The 20,309-nt window shown below is 52.3% G+C and overlaps 1 protein-coding gene across 22 annotated transcripts in view; it reads right to left on the bottom strand.

The window, feature by feature from the left end:
• para (sodium voltage-gated channel paralytic) overlaps positions 1-20,309 on the bottom strand; it is a 534,209-nt gene that overhangs the window by 232,453 nt on the left and 281,447 nt on the right. For all 22 annotated transcript variants that reach the window (XM_071656463.1, XM_071656459.1, XM_071656474.1 and 19 more), the window contains one exon: positions 15,094-15,249. In XM_071656463.1, the coding sequence (XP_071512564.1) occupies positions 15,094-15,249 (156 nt within the window). The remainder of the gene's footprint in view (positions 1-15,093; positions 15,250-20,309) is intronic.

Here is a 20,309-nt window from a genome sequence, read left to right as displayed (position 1 = left end):
ATCACACTCACAAAACCACCTCTCCTCATTAACACTGCTCTATGAGGCAGTCACTAAACCCATAACTAACCAACCTCTGACCTCTAATTTGGGGGGTCAAGAACCTCTAAATAGGAGGGGTCAGGAACCTCTAAATAGGAGGGGTCAGGAACCTCTAAATAGGAGGGGTCAGGAACCTCTAAATAGGGGGGGTCAGGAACCTCTAAATAGGGGGGGTCAGGAACCTCTAAATAGGGGGGGGGTCAGGAACCTCTAAATAGGGGGGGTCAGGAACCTCTAAATAGGGGGGGGTCAGGAACCTCTAAATAGGGGGGGTCAGGAACCTCTAAATAGGGGGGGTCAGGAACCTGTAAATAGGGGGGGTCAGGAACCTCTAAATAGGAGGGGTCAGGAACCTGTAAATAGGGGGGGTCAGGAACCTCTAAATAGGAGGGGTCAGGAACCTCTAAATAGGAGGGGCCAGGAACCTCTAAATAGGAGGGGTCAGGAACCTCTAAATAGGAGGGGTCAGGAACCTCTAAATAGGAGGGGTCAGGAACCTCTAAATAGGAGGGGTCAGGAACCTCTAAATAGGAGGGGTCAGGACCTGACGTTATCAACATAGGGATATTCCACGTTAAACTGCCTGCTTCTGAATATGACACTGTGGCCCAGGTTGACATACCTGAGGTTGGCATGACAGGGGTGTGAGGTTGGCATGACACGGTGTGGGGTTGGCAAGATAGGGTGTGTGGGATTGGCATGACAGGAGGTGTGAGGTTGGCATGACACGGTGTGGGGTTGGCATGATAAGGTGTGGGGGTTGGTATGACAGGGTGTGGGGTTGGCCTGACAGGGTGTGTGGGATTGGCCTGACAGGGTGTGTGGGGTTGGCATGACAAGCGGTGGGGGGTTGGCATGACAGGGTGTGTGGGGTTGGCATGACAGGATGTGTGGGGGGTGGCATGACAGGGTGTGTGGGGTTGGCATGACAGGATGTGTGGGGTTGGTATGACAGGGTGTGTGGGGTTGGCATGACAAGGTGTGTGGGGTTGGCATGACAGGGTGTGTGGGGGGTTGGCATGACACTGTGTGAAGTTGGCATGATAGGGGGTGTGGGGCTGGCATGACAGGGGGTGGGGGTTGGCATGACACGGTGTTTGGGGTTGGCATGACAGGGGGTGTGGGGTTGGCATGACAGGGGGGTGTGGGGTTGGCATGACAGGGGGTGTGGGGTTGGCATGACAGGGGGTGTGGGGTTGTCATGACAGGGGGTGTGGGGTTGGCATGACAGGGGGTGTGGGGTTGGCATGACAGGGGTGTGGGGTTGGCATGACAGGGGGTGTGGGGTTGGTATGACAGGGTGTGGGGGTGGCATGACAGGGTGTGTGGGGCTGGCATGACAGGGTGCGTGGGGTTGGTATGACAGGGTGTGGGGGTTAGTATGATAGGGTGTGGGGTTGGTATGACAGGGTGTGGCACACAGCAGGAAGGGAACTATAGAAGAGGGTACGCGAAGCGTAAGATGGAACAGTGGAAGGGAAGGAAAATGGAGGGAGGGAGGGAGGGAGGGGGGAGGCCCTGGGGTTACGGGAGGGAGGCCGGCCAACTCCCTGCCGGCAGGTCCACCTTCCATGGTTCGAGTGACCTACTTCCTCCCACAGCACCCACACCCCGCCAGACCCACGACCACGGCCAGCTGGTGCCTCAACACACACACACACACACACACACACACACACACACACACACACACACATATATATATATATATATATATAAAGATAGATTGAGAGAGAGAGAGAGAGAGAGAGAGAGAGAGAGAGAGAGAGAGAGAGAGAGAGAGAGAGAGAGAGAGAGAGACCCTGATGATGTGATATTTACACGAAAATGCACTTGGGAATTTATCGTGTTTTTTTTTTTTTTTTTCCAAAAGAAGGAACAGAGAAGGGGGCCAGGTGAGGATATTCCCTCAAAGGCCCAGTCCTCTGTTCTTAACGCTACCTCGCTAACGCGGGAAATAGCGAATAGTTTGAAAGAAAGAAAAAAGATATATATATATATATATATATATATATATATATATATATATATATATATATATATATATATATATATATTATTATCATTACTTTGCTTTGTCGCTGTCTCCCGCGTTTGCGAGGTAGCGCAAGGAAACAGACGAAAGAAATGGCCCAACCCACCCCCATACACATGTATATACACACACGTCCACACACGCAAATATACACACCTATACATCTCATTGTACACATATATATACACACAGAGACACATACATATATACCCATGCACACAGTTCACACTGTCTGCCTTTATTCCTTCCCATCGCCACCTCGCCACACATGGAATACCATCCCCCTCCCCCCTCATGTGTGCGAGGTAGCGTTAGGAAAAGACAACAAAGGCCCCATTCGTTCACACTCAGTCTCTAGCTGTCATGCAATAATACCCGAAACCACAGCTCCCTTTCCACATCCAGGCCCCACACAACCTTCCATGGTTTACCCCAGACGCTTCACATGCCCTGGTTCAATCCATTGACAGCACGTCGACCCCGGTATACCACATCGATCCAATTCACTGTATCCCTATATATATATATATATATATATATATATATATATATATATATATATATATATATATATATATATATATTTTTTTGCTTTGTCGCTGTCTCCCGCGTTTCCGAGGTAGCGCAAGGAAACAGACGAAAGAAATGGCCCAACCCACCCCCATACACATGTATATACATACGTCCACACACGCAAATATACATACCTACACAACTTTCCATGGTTTACCCCAGACGCTTCACATGCCGTGATTCAATCCACTGACAGCACGTCAACCTCGGTATACCACATCGCTCCAATTCACTCTATTCCTTGCCCTCCTTTCACCCTCCTGCATGTTCAGGCCTCGATCACACAAAATCTTTTTCACTCCATCTTTCCACCTCCAATTTGGTATCCCTCTTCTCCTCGTTCCCTCCACCTCCGACACATATATCCTCTTGGTCAATCTTTCCTCACTCATTCTCTCCATGTGCCCAAACCATTTCAAAACACCCTCTTCTGCTCTCTCAACCACGCTCTTTTTATTTCCACACATCTCTCTTACCCTTACGTTACTTACTCGATCAAACCACCTCACACCACACATTGTCCTCAAACATCTCATTTCCAGCACATCCATCCTCCTGCGCACAACTCTATCCATAGCCCACGCCTCGCAACCATACAACATTGTCGGAACCACTATTCCTTCAAACATACCCATTTTTGCTTTCCGAGATAATGTTCTCGACTTCCACACAATCTTCAAGGTTCCTAGAATTTTCGCCCCCTCCCCCACCCTATGATCCACTTCCGCTTCCATGGTTATATATATATATATATATATATATATATATATATATATATATATATATATATATATATATATATTCCTTATCTCTTAAGTCATACATACACCATTGATCTTATGTGTGTCCATACATATGTAGTCCTTATCTCTACACTCTACGTCATGCATGACACGTAAATCCTACGATGCATGACGCAAGGGCATCCCCTCCATGACTGCCCCCCCCCCCCGTCCTACCCTCCCCCACTTTTGCGACATCGGTACGACCTTTGACCTAACCTCGCATGACCTCCCCCCACCTCCTTACTCTAAGGAAAATGGTTTACAATTTTCTATGTATATATATATTTTTTTTTTCTTTTAAAGGCTGAGATGATAGTGTTCTTCACTTGCCATTATGTTCTACTGTGTTCTGCTGTGTTCTACTGACGCAGTTTGCCTTCACCTTGCTCTCTACACCCAGGACGAAACGGATTATCAAACTTCAATAAGAACTTCTTCATCTATCTTATCTCATCTTATCTGATCTTATCTGTCGAGTATCTGTTAGGGACGTGGGAGTGACAGATAATACATTAGACCAGGTCACACACACCATTATAAGACTTAGGTCACAGAACACAAGACAGACCAGGTCACACACACCATTATAAGACTTAGGTCACAGAACACAAGACAGACCAGGTCACACACCATCATACGACCCAGGTCACAGCACACAAGACAGGCCAGGTCGCACGCCAGGTCATCACGTGCCACAGTCTAGGGACACTAGGTTTGGGCCACAGACAATCTGTGTCTCAACCACAGCTGGAGTCTTTACCACAACACAGTCTATGGTCGAGCCACAGAAATGATCCAACTTTCTCCTTCAAGAAAAGTCCAAACCTCGCCACGAGGTCGCGACCCATCTGTCACGTGACCCTTCACTGACCCGCCTCGTGACCCCTCCTCCTCCTCCCCCCCCTGCCCCAGCCTCCCTCGCTCCCCGCCAAGCACTTCAGTCCAATTTACTTTATCTATTTTTTTTTTTTTTTGAGGGTTGACATGCTTACTCTGTGGTGCCAACTGCCTGCGGGCAATAGCTATTCTCTACTGACTAGCGTTGCCGACCATGATGCATGCACGGGTCTGCCCCCGGAGAGGGGGTGCAACGGGTTCGATTCCCTGGCGCGATAAACTCGGTTCACAGTTCACTCAGCTGTTCATCCTCCCTTAAGAGATGGGTGAAGCTAGAGTATCTATCTATCTATTACTCTCTGCCAATGTGATCTTAAACCGTGATACAGTTGGGGGTCAGTTGGCAGCGAGGTTATTGTACGTCTGGCACAGCAGGCAGCGATACATCGTACGTCTGGTACAGCAGGCAGCGATACATCGTACGTCTGGTACAGCAGGCAGCGAGGCTATCGTACGTCTGGTACAGCAGTCAGCAAGGCTATCGTACGTCTAATACAGCAGGCAGCGATACATCGTACGTCTGGTGCAGCAGTCAGCGAGGCTATCGTACGTCTGGTACAGCAGGCAGCGAGGTATCGTACGTCTGGTACAGCAGGCAGCGAGGCTATCGTACGTCTGGCAGTAAACATGGCCCGTCCATAACTCAGGGTGGGAGACGCCCATCCTGCCTTCGCCCACACAGCCTCACTGGTGATCTGTGCCACACAGCCTCACTGCTGGTCTGTGCCACACAGCCTCACTGCTGGTCTGTGCCACACAGCCTCACTGCTGGTCTGTGCCACACAGCCTCACTGCTGGTCTGTGCCACACAGCCTCACTGCTGGTCTGTGCCACACAGCCTCACTGCTGGTCTATGCCACACAGCCTCACTGCTGGTCTGTGCCACACAGCCTCACTGCTGGTCTGTGCCACACAGCCTCACTGCTGGTCTATGCCACACAGCCTCACTGCTGGTCTGTGCCACACAGCCTCACTGCTGGTCTGTGCCACACAGCCTCACTGCTGGCCTGTGCCACACAGCCTCACTGCTGGTCTGTGCCATACAGACAGTACACATACGTACACACTCACCTTGCCATTTTCCTTCATTCTGTGTCTCCAGAACTGGACTGCTGCACAGCAGATTCTCCCATCACTCTTGTGTGTCCTCCCCCACCTAACTAACCAGAGTCTAACGTGACCACACCCGTGTTCCCAGGTGACGTAACATGTGTGGCACAGAATCAGTAACAGCTTCCTCACACGTCCGGAAACCCATAGGGTGTCGTATGAAGCTGTGTCACACCTTCTGTGCCCCCTCCCGTCACCTAGGGCAACAGACATGTGGTTCTGCCTTACATATAAACTCCCTTAAACCCGTCTGCTCTGTGGTCATGTATGTACATATTGTGTTTCACTGTCATCAAATATCACAATATAATTATCTTGTACAACTCTCTCTCTCTCTCTCTCTCCTCACCCTCCATCCTTCATCTCCTCCCTCCCTCATCCTCCATCACGCTATCTCCATCCTTCATCTTCTCCCTCCAACATCCTCCATCAAGCTACCACATCCTTCACCTTCTCCCTCCCACATCCTCCATCCTTCACCTTCTCCCTCCCTCATCCTCCATCAAGCTACCTCCATCCTTCACCTTCTCCCTCCCACATCCTCCATCAAGCTACCTCCATCACAAGAACCTAAACTCCATCTATCTTTAGAGACGTAGAATGTCTCCTGAAGGCATCTGGTGTCTCCTCACCCCTCCCTCCCTCCCGTCACACACACACACACACACACACACACACACACACACACACACACACACACACGTCTTCGTTGCGACGCGTCGTATCCACAACGCTCCAGGAGATCCAGTTACGACCTGGCGTGACCTTATCTGACCTCTTTAACAACCCTCAACCCCCCCCCCACCCGCCCCCTCCCCGGAGGGTGGGGACCCCACCCTCCTCGGCTTGTCTGACCTTCCCTGGGTCACACACACACACACACACACACACACACACACACACAGCGTAAAGACGAGGTCGCAACCTGCTAGTACGTCAGGCCGGGGGACTAACGTGCTAATTGTAGCAACTTGCGACATGTCCTCGTAAATATAGATACATATATATATTCCTGCGAGTCCACGGGAAAACGAAACATGGCAAGTTCACAAGTGCACTTTCGTGTAATAATCACATCCTCAGAGGAGATAAAAAATATATATATTTACCAAATGGCGTCGTAGCTTCGTCTCTTCGTTGTATATCAACTGACTTATATTTCTCTCTTGTGTGTCCCCTGATGATGATGTGATTATGACACGAAAGTGCACTTGGCAACTTATCCTGTTTCATTTTCCCCCGTGGACTCATAGGAATATATATATATATATATATATATATATATATATATATATATATATATATATATATATATATATATATATATATATATATATCTTCTCAATTGTACCCCAAACGCGCTCTTTAATTTCAGAAGAATGAGGACACGCCCGGTAAGAGGGAGATCGATCGAGACGTGGCGGGGAGGACGGGGGCGCGGGGGGCAGGCGAGGGGGGCGGTGGGGGTGGCGGGCTGGGGGGGTGTCGGCGGTGTTGCGGAGGCGCGGGCGCGGAGCGCGGTGAGGCGGCCCCATCCACCTCTTCATCCTCCTCCTCCTCAAGTCCAGAGCACGATGGTTCGACCCCCAGAGCACGATGGTTCGACCCCCAGAGCACGATGGTTCGACCCCCAGAGCACGATGGTTCGACCCCCAGAGCACGATGGTTCGACCCCCAGAGCACGATGGTTCGACCCCCAGAGCACGATGGTTCGACCCCCAGAGCACGATGGTTCGACCCCCAGAGCACGATGGTTCGACCCCCAGAGCACGATGGTTCGACCCCCAGAGCACGATGGTTCGACCCCCAGAGCACGATGGTTCGACCCCCAGAGCACGATGGTTCGACCCCCAGAGCACGATGGTTCGACCCCCAGAGCACGATGGTTCGACCCCCAGAGCACGATGGTTCGACCCCCAGAGCACGATGGTTCGACCCCCAGAGCACGATGGTTCGACCCCCAGAGCACGATGGTTCGACCCCCAGAGCACGATGGTTCGACCCCCAGAGCACGATGGTTCGACCCCCAGAGCACGATGGTTCGACCCCCAGAGCACGATGGTTCGACCCCCAGAGCACGATGGTTCGACCCCCAGAGCACGATGGTTCGACCCCCAGAGCACGATGGTTCGACCCCCAGAGCACGATGGTTCGACCCCCAGAGCACGACGGTACGACCCCCCAGAGCACGATGGTTCGACCCCCAGAGCACGATGGTTCGACCCCCAGAGCACGATGGTTCGACCCCCAGAGCACGACGGTACGACCCCCCAGAGCACGATGGTTCGACCCCCAGAGCACGATGGTTCGACCCCCAGAGCACGATGGTTCGACCCCCAGAGCACGATGGTTCGACCCCCAGAGCACGATGGTTCGACCCCCAGAGCACGACGGTACGACCCCCCAGAGCACGATGGTTCGACCCCCAGAGCACGATGGTTCGACCCCCAGAGCACGATGGTTCGACCCCCAGAGCACGATGGTTCGACCCCCAGAGCACGATGGTTCGACCCCCAGAGCACGATGGTTCGACCCCCAGAGCACGATGGTTCGACCCCCAGAGCACGATGGTTCGACCCCCAGAGCACGATGGTTCGACCCCCAGAGCACGATGGTTCGACCCCCAGAGCACGATGGTTCGACCCCCAGAGCACGATGGTTCGACCCCCAGAGCACGATGGTTCGACCCCCAGAGCACGATGGTTCGACCCCCAGAGCACGATGGTTCGACCCCCAGAGCACGATGGTTCGACCCCCAGAGCACGATGGTTCGACCCCCAGAGCACGATGGTTCGACCCCCAGAGCACGATGGTTCGACCCCCAGAGCACGATGGTTCGACCCCCAGAGCACGATGGTTCGACCCCCAGAGCACGATGGTTCGACCCCCAGAGCACGATGGTTCGACCCCCAGAGCACGATGGTTCGACCCCCAGAGCACGATGGTTCGACCCCCAGAGCACGATGGTTCGACCCCCAGAGCACGATGGTTCGACCCCCAGAGCACGATGGTTCGACCCCCAGAGCACGATGGTTCGACCCCCAGAGCACGATGGTTCGACCCCCAGAGCACGATGGTTCGACCCCCAGAGCACGATGGTTCGACCCCCAGAGCACGACGGTACGACCCCCCAGAGCACGATGGTTCGACCCCCAGAGCACGATGGTTCGACCCCCAGAGCACGATGGTTCGACCCCCAGAGCACGATGGTTCGACCCCCAGAGCACGATGGTTCGACCCCCAGAGCACGATGGTTCGACCCCCAGAGCACGATGGTTCGACCCCCAGAGCACGATGGTTCGACCCCCAGAGCACGATGGTTCGACCCCCAGAGCACGATGGTTCGACCCCCAGAGCACGATGGTTCGACCCCCAGAGCACGATGGTTCGACCCCCAGAGCACGACGGTACGACCCCCCAGAGCACGATGGTTCGACCCCCAGAGCACGATGGTTCGACCCCCAGAGCACGATGGTTCGACCCCCAGAGCACGATGGTTCGACCCCCAGAGCACGATGGTTCGACCCCCAGAGCACGATGGTTCGACCCCCAGAGCACGATGGTTCGACCCCCAGAGCACGATGGTTCGACCCCCAGAGCACGACGGTACGACCCCCCAGAGCACGACGGTACGACCCCCCAGAGCACGACGGTACGACCCCCCAGAGCACGACGGTACGACCCCCCAGAGCACGACGGTACGACCCCCCAGAGCACGACGGTACGACCCCCCAGAGCACGATGGTTCGACCCCCAGAGCACGATGGTTCGACCCCCAGAGCACGATGGTTCGACCCCCAGAGCACGATGGTTCGACCCCCAGAGCACGATGGTTCGACCCCCAGAGCACGATGGTTCGACCCCCAGAGCACGATGGTTCGACCCCCAGAGCACGATGGTTCGACCCCCAGAGCACGATGGTTCGACCCCCAGAGCACGATGGTTCGACCCCCAGAGCACGATGGTTCGACCCCCAGAGCACGATGGTTCGACCCCCAGAGCACGATGGTTCGACCCCCAGAGCACGATGGTTCGACCCCCAGAGCACGACGGTACGACCCCCCAGAGCACGATGGTTCGACCCCCAGAGCACGATGGTTCGACCCCCAGAGCACGATGGTTCGACCCCCAGAGCACGATGGTTCGACCCCCAGAGCACGATGGTTCGACCCCCAGAGCACGATGGTTCGACCCCCAGAGCACGATGGTTCGACCCCCAGAGCACGATGGTTCGACCCCCAGAGCACGATGGTTCGACCCCCAGAGCACGATGGTTCGACCCCCAGAGCACGATGGTTCGACCCCCAGAGCACGATGGTTCGACCCCCAGAGCACGATGGTTCGACCCCCAGAGCACGATGGTTCGACCCCCAGAGCACGATGGTTCGACCCCCAGAGCACGATGGTTCGACCCCCAGAGCACGATGGTTCGACCCCCAGAGCACGATGGTTCGACCCCCAGAGCACGATGGTTCGACCCCCAGAGCACGATGGTTCGACCCCCAGAGCACGATGGTTCGACCCCCAGAGCACGATGGTTCGACCCCCAGAGCACGATGGTTCGACCCCCAGAGCACGATGGTTCGACCCCCAGAGCACGATGGTTCGACCCCCAGAGCACGATGGTTCGACCCCCAGAGCACGATGGTTCGACCCCCAGAGCACGATGGTTCGACCCCCAGAGCACGATGGTTCGACCCCCAGAGCACGATGGTTCGACCCCCAGAGCACGATGGTTCGACCCCCAGAGCACGATGGTTCGACCCCCAGAGCACGATGGTTCGACCCCCAGAGCACGATGGTTCGACCCCCAGAGCACGATGGTTCGACCCCCAGAGCACGATGGTTCGACCCCCAGAGCACGATGGTTCGACCCCCAGAGCACGATGGTTCGACCCCCAGAGCACGATGGTTCGACCCCCAGAGCACGATGGTTCGACCCCCAGAGCACGATGGTTCGACCCCCAGAGCACGATGGTTCGACCCCCAGAGCACGATGGTTCGACCCCCAGAGCACGATGGTTCGACCCCCAGAGCACGATGGTTCGACCCCCAGAGCACGATGGTTCGACCCCCAGAGCACGATGGTTCGACCCCCAGAGCACGATGGTTCGACCCCCAGAGCACGATGGTTCGACCCCCAGAGCACGATGGTTCGACCCCCAGAGCACGATGGTTCGACCCCCAGAGCACGATGGTTCGACCCCCAGAGCACGATGGTTCGACCCCCAGAGCACGATGGTTCGACCCCCAGAGCACGATGGTTCGACCCCCAGAGCACGATGGTTCGACCCCCAGAGCACGATGGTTCGACCCCCAGAGCACGATGGTTCGACCCCCAGAGCACGATGGTTCGACCCCCAGAGCACGATGGTTCGACCCCCAGAGCACGATGGTTCGACCCCCAGAGCACGATGGTTCGACCCCCAGAGCACGATGGTTCGACCCCCAGAGCACGATGGTTCGACCCCCAGAGCACGATGGTTCGACCCCCAGAGCACGATGGTTCGACCCCCAGAGCACGATGGTTCGACCCCCAGAGCACGATGGTTCGACCCCCAGAGCACGATGGTTCGACCCCCAGAGCACGATGGTTCGACCCCCAGAGCACGATGGTTCGACCCCCAGAGCACGATGGTTCGACCCCCAGAGCACGATGGTTCGACCCCCAGAGCACGATGGTTCGACCCCCAGAGCACGATGGTTCGACCCCCAGAGCACGATGGTTCGACCCCCAGAGCACGATGGTTCGACCCCCAGAGCACGATGGTTCGACCCCCAGAGCACGATGGTTCGACCCCCAGAGCACGATGGTTCGACCCCCAGAGCACGATGGTTCGACCCCCAGAGCACGATGGTTCGACCCCCAGAGCACGATGGTTCGACCCCCAGAGCACGATGGTTCGACCCCCAGAGCACGATGGTTCGACCCCCAGAGCACGATGGTTCGACCCCCAGAGCACGATGGTTCGACCCCCAGAGCACGATGGTTCGACCCCCAGAGCACGATGGTTCGACCCCCAGAGCACGATGGTTCGACCCCCAGAGCACGATGGTTCGACCCCCAGAGCACGATGGTACGACCCCCAGAGCACGACGGTACGACCCCCAGAGCACGATGGTTCGACTCCCAGAGCACGACGGTACGACCCCCAGAGCACGACGGTACGACCTATGAGCCAGGCAGGCCATGACCTTTCTTGCCTTACCCTTCAGGGAGAGGTCAGATTTCAGGCCATACGACACCCCAGGGGTCGTACTCACTGCCAGTAAGGGTCGTACCGTCGTGTTGAACGATCGTGTGGTCGCACTAAGGTCGTCTCGTCGTCCTATAGTTCAGAATGTAATGTTTACCTTGAACACCACATGTACGACCACACATGACTTATGACAGCATAAGTCACATATGACTTATGACAGCATGACCACCACTCACATATGACTTATGACAGCATGACCATCACGCACATATAACTTTTGACAGCATGACCATAAGTCACATATGACTTATGGCAGCATGACCATAAGTCACATATGACTTACGACAGCATGACCATAAGTCACATGTGACTTATGACAGCATGACCACCAGTCACATATGACTTATGGCAGCATGACCATAAGTCACATATGACTTAAGACAGCATGACCATAAGTCACATATGACTTAAGACAGCATGACCATAAGTCACATATGACTTGAGACAGTATGACCACCAGTCACATATGACAGCATGACCACCAGTCACATATGACTTACGACAGCATGATCATGTCACATATGACTTAAGACAGCATGACCACCAGTCACATATGTGCCACACGACATTAATACCCATGGCATAACACATAACACTGTCATACGAAGCCAATGACACAAGGCATGACACATGACACTGTGCCAGATGACACCAGTAATTTCATGCAAGACGCATGACTCACATGACACCATGAGCCAGATAGACACCAATACAGCATGACACATGACACCCTAAGCATGACATGACACAGCTCATGATACGAGACGTGTCATCCACACCAAGACTAAACCGTCAACAGCTGTTATGACACATGACACTCAGCAAGACAAGCGCCAATGACAGCCGCTATGGCACATGACATATCAATGAACACCACTGACATATGACACATGACACAGTCTGTAAACAAGTACCTACAATAACCATCATGACACATGACACTAACACACGAGTGCCTGTCATATGACACACCACACTCTGACAAACACCATCACCACCTGCCATATGACACATGACACGGTCTGTAAACAAGCACCTACAATAACCATGACACATGACACTAACACGTCATCAGTGCCTGTCATATGACACACCACACTCTGACAAATACCATCACCACCTGTCATATGACACATGACACTGATATGGTTCATCAACATGACATACGACACATGACACCAATAAAACACGACCACCATTTGTCAAATGACACTTGACACTTTAAAGCCCCATCAACACCTGTCATATGACACATGACACAGATACACACCATCTGCCCCTGTCATATGAAAACAAGGCTATATTAGGTCACACAGTCTCGTAATTTAACATGGTAATATGTTCCTTCTTGTTCGGTAGACCAAAAGAAGGTTAAGTTGTTAACAACCCTGAACATCCAATTAGCCTACACCCCCATTTAGCCTCCCCCTTCCCCCCATTAAGTCTACCCCCCATTTAGCCTCCCCCTTCCCCCCATTAAGTCTACCCCCATTTAGCCTCCCCCTTCCCCCCATTTTGAATAGACAAAAGAAAAAAAGACACGTCTTTAAGACAAGTAAATTCCCCGCGCCACACTTACCCCAGAACCAGCCACAGGTCGTACCCACAACCAGCCACAGGTCGTACCCACAACCAGCCACAGGCCGTACGTTAAAATCACCTTAACTACAATAAGGTAACATTCCAAATGCTCCTCAAGGGCGAAGGGTTAAAGGGCCCCATACGTCACTAAACACCGTAGTGAACTAGCTCAACCTGCAAGGTTAACGACCAACCCCACCTTACAAAACTGCCCTCATAATCAAGTCAAATAATTTAGTCTCCCTCCCTCACTGCTCGCCATGTTCACACACACACACACACACACAGCAGGCTGACCCTCACTGCTCGCCATGTTTACACACACACACACACACAGCAGGCTGACCCTCACTCTACACTACAGGTAGTAGAGGGGGTTAGGTATGGCGACTCCTATCCTCTATCAATTCATCCTAACTAATATCAATAATAATACTAAAAGCAGCGAACCACATTGTGGTCATGAGGAAACCTGATCAAAAGAAGCTCTTTAGAGCCTGTTCCCATGTTCTATACGGTGTTCAGTCCTTAGAATCACTGTAAAAAAGGAGATTAAAATGGATGTCTTTAAGAAGTAGAAAGCTGTTTCAGTCTCGGGTTTAGGAGGAGGGTAGGTAAGGAGGCCAAGTGTCTGCTGGCAAATATCAGAATTGATTTCAAAGTGTGTGAATATCTATGATATGTTCAGCCAGCTGTTCACACACACACACACACACACACACACACACACCTGAGGTCACGGTCAAAAGATGGGGACAGAGTATGCGTCAGAGGAATGCAAAGAAACACTTGGTCTAGTTAGTATACAAGGATTACGAATGGCTGGCTTGGTCTAAGAGGACTGGCAGCGTCAGCAACTTAACAAAGATCTCAAAGTCTTTTTGATGGCACATAAAAGTATAAGTGTAGATCTCTATCCCTGTAATGTAAGTATAAGTAATTATGGACATACACACATACATACATACATACACATACATACATATACATACACAAATGACAGTTCAAGCCAACATACACATACATACATATACATACACAAATGACAGTTCAAGCCAATCTCAATACTGTCAAGTACTTCATGACTACATAACTACATCATCATGACTACAACATCATGACTACAACATCATCATGACTACATCATCATCACTACATCATGACATCATCATCACTACATCATCATCATCACTACAATACGACTTGTACAACATCATGACTATGATTCCATAACTACAACATCATGACTACAACACGACTACAATATCGGGTTCAATCAGCTCCTACAGCTGATGATACAACATCACATCATGTCTATTATTACTACAGGAAATCACATTGGGCACCGGTCAAAACATCTGAAAGAAAAATATGTGATGTTCACACATATATGAATAATACATAAGCACATACAAATGATACACATATATACTTACACATCTTCCCCCATCCTTTCGCATGCTTCGTCAGAACACACAATGGAGAGAGAGAGAGCCTTCAAGGGGGGGAGATCCTCTCTTGGCTCCTCTTGTGTTCTGCCTTCTCAAAAAAGGTGATTATACAGGAGGGAAGGATTACCAGACACCCACCCTCTTCCCTCCCTCCCCATTTCCTCTTACCACTGCCTCTCATGTCTCGGTCGCCTTTGACGACGCCATGGGCAGGAAATGCGTTATGATGCGTATAACTGAGCATACGCAACAGTATGGTATGAGGAGAGAGAGAGAGAGAGAGAGAGAGAGAGAGAGAGAGAGAGAGAGAGAGAGAGAGAGAGAGAGAGAGAGGTGAGGCCTGGCCTGCAAAGTCTTACCTTCTGGTTGTGATAGTATGGGTCGATGTCCTCGAGGGGTGTGCCCACCAGGTCGTCCGGGAAGACCTGCTGGAGGCGGTTGGGGAGGGGCATGCCTTGCTCCAGGTTGGGGTCAGCCTGGGGACCTTCTTCATCGTCGTCATCATTATAGACAGCCTGGAGTGTGTAGCGGCAGGTCAGGGGCATTACTACATGGCTCACCCACCCACCCCTCCTTAACCGCGCCGCTCGCTAACCCTAATTCCTCAGCTCCAGTAGCCATCCTCGCCTCCCTCTCATGTACTACTACTACTATCTTCCCCCTAAATGATGGTACTGCTATTCCTAACAACCTGATCCCTAATTCCTCAGTATGTTCCTCCCTAATAGTGATCCTCTCCCACCTTTCTTACTCCCTAAATGTTCGAGATTGTCCCTCACCTTTGAAATGAATCTATTCCTTCTAACGCTATTCCTGCCTAATATCAAACCATACACTCCTAACACCAGAACGGTTTTGTCATCTAACGCTAGAGCACCCGCCCCTAACACGTGCAAATGTGCCTATTACCTAACACTGCTTCACTACAGGACCACTGTAGCAATGCAGGACTCTGTAAACAAAGCTATTGAGTCAGCGCTGCTACCTACACTCTGGTTCATGCTCAACTGACTGTTGACTTGTTGTCAACTGTGTATGTGACAAGACTGTGACCAACAGGAGAAACTACAGCAATTCCCTTACTCCACAACCCGCATTATACAATTTCCAATTACTTTCATCAAAAATAAACTGCCATGAATACTTACTCTAGCCAGAGGGAGCATGAACACCATGGGTTTATATCCAATATTCTCCTAACTGTGAGGCTGGTGTGGGATGACTGAAGTAGGAAGGGCCGCTGTCCATCTGTCAGAGGCACCACCTGCCACGCCAGGGTCAGGTAGTCCTCCTACATCTCTGTAATCCTGGAGGATATCCAAGGTCTTCCTTGATCTATATGACCCAGGTCTTTGAAGATTTAATCGAAGGTCCTCCATGATCTATATGATCCAGGTCTTTGAGGATCTAATCCAAGGTCCTCCTTGATCTATTAGCCAGGTCTTTGAGGATCTAACCCAAGGTCCTCCTTGATCTATTACTCATGTCTTTGAGGATCTAACCCAAGGTCCTCCTTGATCTATTACTCAGGTCTTTGAGGATCTAACCCAAGGTCCTCCTTGATCTATTACCCAGGTCTTTGAGGATCTAACCCAAGGTCCTCCTTGATCTATTACCCAGGTCTTTGAGGATCTAACCCAAGGTCCTCCTCGACCACGTAATATTAAGACCAAAATTCCTCGTGTGCACCAGGTGAACGTGTGTGTGTGTGTGTGTGTGTGTGTGTGTGTGTGTGTGTGTGTGTGTGTGTGTGTGTGTGTGTGTGTGTCCTGTAGACCCTTATCTTATCTCTGTGTTTTACTTTATCTGGCCTTGAGTGATTCCAGGACACAACGAACATTTCTCTTTCCATTTTGCAATCCTAAACACACACACACACACACACACACACACGAGGCTCCTGTCTTCCCAAACTGTTGTGGGGGGGGGGGGGGGTCATGCCCTCTGACCCTGCCACAGGAGGGCGTAGTGCCCGAATCCCAAAAGCATAAAGCCAGAGGTGGGTGGGGGCGTTGAGCCAGAGGGAGGGGTGGCGATGGGGGCTCTGAGCCAGTGGGGAAATGCAATTTCCTCGTTGGACCCCATCTTGGCTGAGCGTGTCCCGGTACCTCACCCCATCCACTCTCCATTACCCCCTCCCCTTTCCATCTCCTATCACCTCTGACCCCAACATTCTCGTTTCTTTTTCCCCTCTCGCGTTGTCTTCCATCTTCCATGGCTCTCGCTTCCTCCGTATTCCAATCCTTTTATCTTCCATCCTCCTAGATACACCAAGTCCATATTTTTCCAGGACGTCCTTCTTTCAGTTGACTTGGCTTCCCTCTGATCTTTTCCCCCTTTCCCTTTTTCCACAGTTCATCAGAACTCCCCATTTCCCAACATCATCTCGCGATTTCAATTGTTCTTTCCTCTCCCCTCATCTATCACTTTCCTATCTATCTTCTTTTCTCGTCTTTGCATCGTTCGCACATTTTTCTGCCGTGTTCCTCCATCATCCTGACTTCAATCATGATTGCTTCTCTCACTCCATCACTATACAGTTCATCTTCATTTTTCAATCACACTAACTGACTGGCGATTGGCCAATGCCCCAAATAGCGCATGACATCTCAGGACACATACATACACACACGTCTTCGTCATGCACCGGCAGCGACCTTTATCATTTATTACCATACAAATCATTCATTTATACAGTCCATTCACATCATTTCCACCCTGGTCCATAACTCCACTTTATCAAATGGTTCCATGTCTACCCTCTCACAGCCGTACCCAAAGACCCTCCTACCACACACAGGGATGTCCGCCATCCTAGTTGTGGTCTTCCATAGCGACAGGCCAAGACTATCTTCGTACCTGTTGGTCTGCGTCTATAAACCAGTACTCCACAAACGTTCCACGTTCCTTCAGTCTTCGCGTTCCCTGTATACATGAAGAAGCGTTCCCTTCCACAGATGGACCGTTCCTCAAGACCAGGGTTTCCAGGGAAGACGTAATCCTCAATGGGGCACTTGTGAGACGCCTTTGTGGTGTGGTGGTCAAGGACTGGTTCGACCCGTTCCAAGTCCACGAAGCCTACTCATCGCCCCTTTCAGGTCCTCTTCATCTACACCTTTGGGGCGGGTTGATTAATGGCCGGCTGGCGAACCCACTCTTGCTCGTATCTTGGACCCAATGTCCCAGTGCGAGGGAGTTCCAGGCCAACAGGCTCTGGATAGGTCTATCCAGGTGAGCGCTGGCGTGCTGGAACTCCGAGAGAGACAGATTGGACAGCTCCTGAGGGTGGGCGGCCTACCTCCTCCTCAACACACCCACATCTGCCTCTTACGTCCTAATTCGCCTACAGGAACCCACTCAACCTCAAGTCCTAATTGGATTAAACTACCCTCATTTATGATAAGCTTCTCCAATGACTAGCGAATTCCACTCTACGAGGAATTACTCTACCCTATGTGTATATATATATATATATATATATATATATATATATATATATACAGAGCTACCATAACACAATACTACATGAATTAAGGAACACATCTACAAAACTGTGTCTCAAAATGTACATTTTGTAGGTATGAGCCATCTACCACTCATCTACCACTCGCTAATGACATCTACTCGGTTCCCGGAGCCAAAGGGGCTTAGTTCCTCCGTATACCACTTCACTACACTACTCATTCCTTAGTTAATCCCAACCTAAGTAATCTAGTGTCTAAACCGGAGATAAGAGAACGTCACTCGTACTGTATCCGGTTCTAGGAAACTCATGACAGACTCTCACTAACTAACCCGGATTTAAAAACCAACCTTACCAGCTAACTAATCCGGGACTACCAATCAAATCGAACTAAAGATGTCACTAGACTCTCTATAGAGGTAATCAAAAAAACCTAAATTGATCAATTAGATGCTAATGAACCTTACTAAGAGACTAATTAGGGATGATAACTGATGGTAGGCAGCAGCAGGCCATGGGAAGTATGACCCAGGATGGGGTCATTCGTTCTTAATGGTTAATAAAAGTGCGCTGGACTGCGTTGGAGGGAAGGTCAAGGAAGTGGAGTTTGACCACCTCCCGACCTCCTCCAAACAGCAGGAGCAGAGTTGCAGCAGCAGCAGCAGCAGCCAGAGGTGTGTGGCAGCTGGGAGGGAGGGGGAGGGGAAAAAAGAGAAGGACCTTGGCTCACCCCAGCAACAGCTGGTCGCCATAGACTACATACATACATACTAGCTAGCATGGCCAGCGCACGCGACCAACAAGAGGGGTTCGTCCAGGAAGAAATGGCGCAAGCGTGAAAGGGCCTTGCCCAAAAGCCAGTCTCTCAAGGTCTAACAAGTCCAGATGGTTGTGGCAGAGGCACCGGCGGGTGCCAGATGGTGTGTGTGTGGGGTGGAAGAAGGGACGCCCGCTGGCACCTTCGGTAAGGCAGGCTGTGGCCCGGTGGGAGGCCGGTGGATGATGGGGGATGATGATGATGAGGCGTGGTATGATATCATGCTGGTTGGGGGGCCGGGGTCCCTCCCCATCTGTGCTGGCCACCACGGGAGCGCATGTCGCTACCGTCTCGCGCAGGAGGAATGAGGAGTGCAGGATGCACCTCCGCTCACGGCCAATGGCCTCTCACAACACCAGCCATGATACAAGACATTACAACACAAAATATATATATATACATTGGCTGGAGAGCGGGAGCGACAGCGTCCAGTGGCAGGGGGACCTGAGGGAAGACAGACCAACCCTGGAGGAGGGCGCTGAGGCGCGTGCCCAGCGAGCAAACTGCAAAGACATTTGCGACAGATTTGATGAAGTGGTGCGAGGTGGCGCTGGCACCATGTTGGTCTGCCTTCCCTCGTCTCATCTCTATCTCTGGTGCTATATATGTTCATCATCATCATATCTCGGCCATTATCGTCATGCTTGTGTGTGCTGGTACTGAAAGCCGCGCCCCACTGAGGGAGGGGGCCCACACGCCCTACATCCTGCTGGTGATGGGTGGATCGTGGTGGACTGGGTGAGAAATGTGGATCTGATGAATGGCTAGCCACCCTTACCCACCCGTGTGTGTGTGTGTGTGTGTCATGATGCCACAGCGGTGCCCCATGGGGTCACCCCAGGGGCACCGCGACCTTCCTGCCTAAGGCGTTGTCGGGGTGGGGGGGGGGGGGGGGGCACTCCTGCTGGGGATGAGGAGTGAGGGACGCGCCAAATGAGGAGTCTGACCTCAGGGTTCGAATCTCACTTAGATCCGCTTCCTTCCAGTACACTCGAACTGGGCAGCAATACAGACGCCCTCCTCCCAGTACACTGCCTTCCCAGTACCTGGGCGATGTTCTGCTCCCAGTACACTACCCTCCCAGTACCTGGGCGATGCCCTGATCCCAGTACACTACCCTCCAGTACCTGGGCGATGCCCTGATCCCAGTACACTGCCTTCCCAGTACCTGGGCGATGCCCTGATCCCAGTACACTACCCTCCAGTACCTGGGCGATGCCCTGATCCCAGTACACTGCCTTCCCAGTACCTGGGCGATGTTCTGCTCCCAGTACACTGCCCTCCAGTACCTGGGC

This window comes from Panulirus ornatus, chromosome 63 (genome assembly GCF_036320965.1).
Source record: "Panulirus ornatus isolate Po-2019 chromosome 63, ASM3632096v1, whole genome shotgun sequence".
Classification (NCBI taxonomy): domain Eukaryota; kingdom Metazoa; phylum Arthropoda; class Malacostraca; order Decapoda; family Palinuridae; genus Panulirus; species Panulirus ornatus.
Note: the sequence above shows the minus strand (reverse complement) of the source record. Positions and strands in the feature narration are given on the sequence as shown.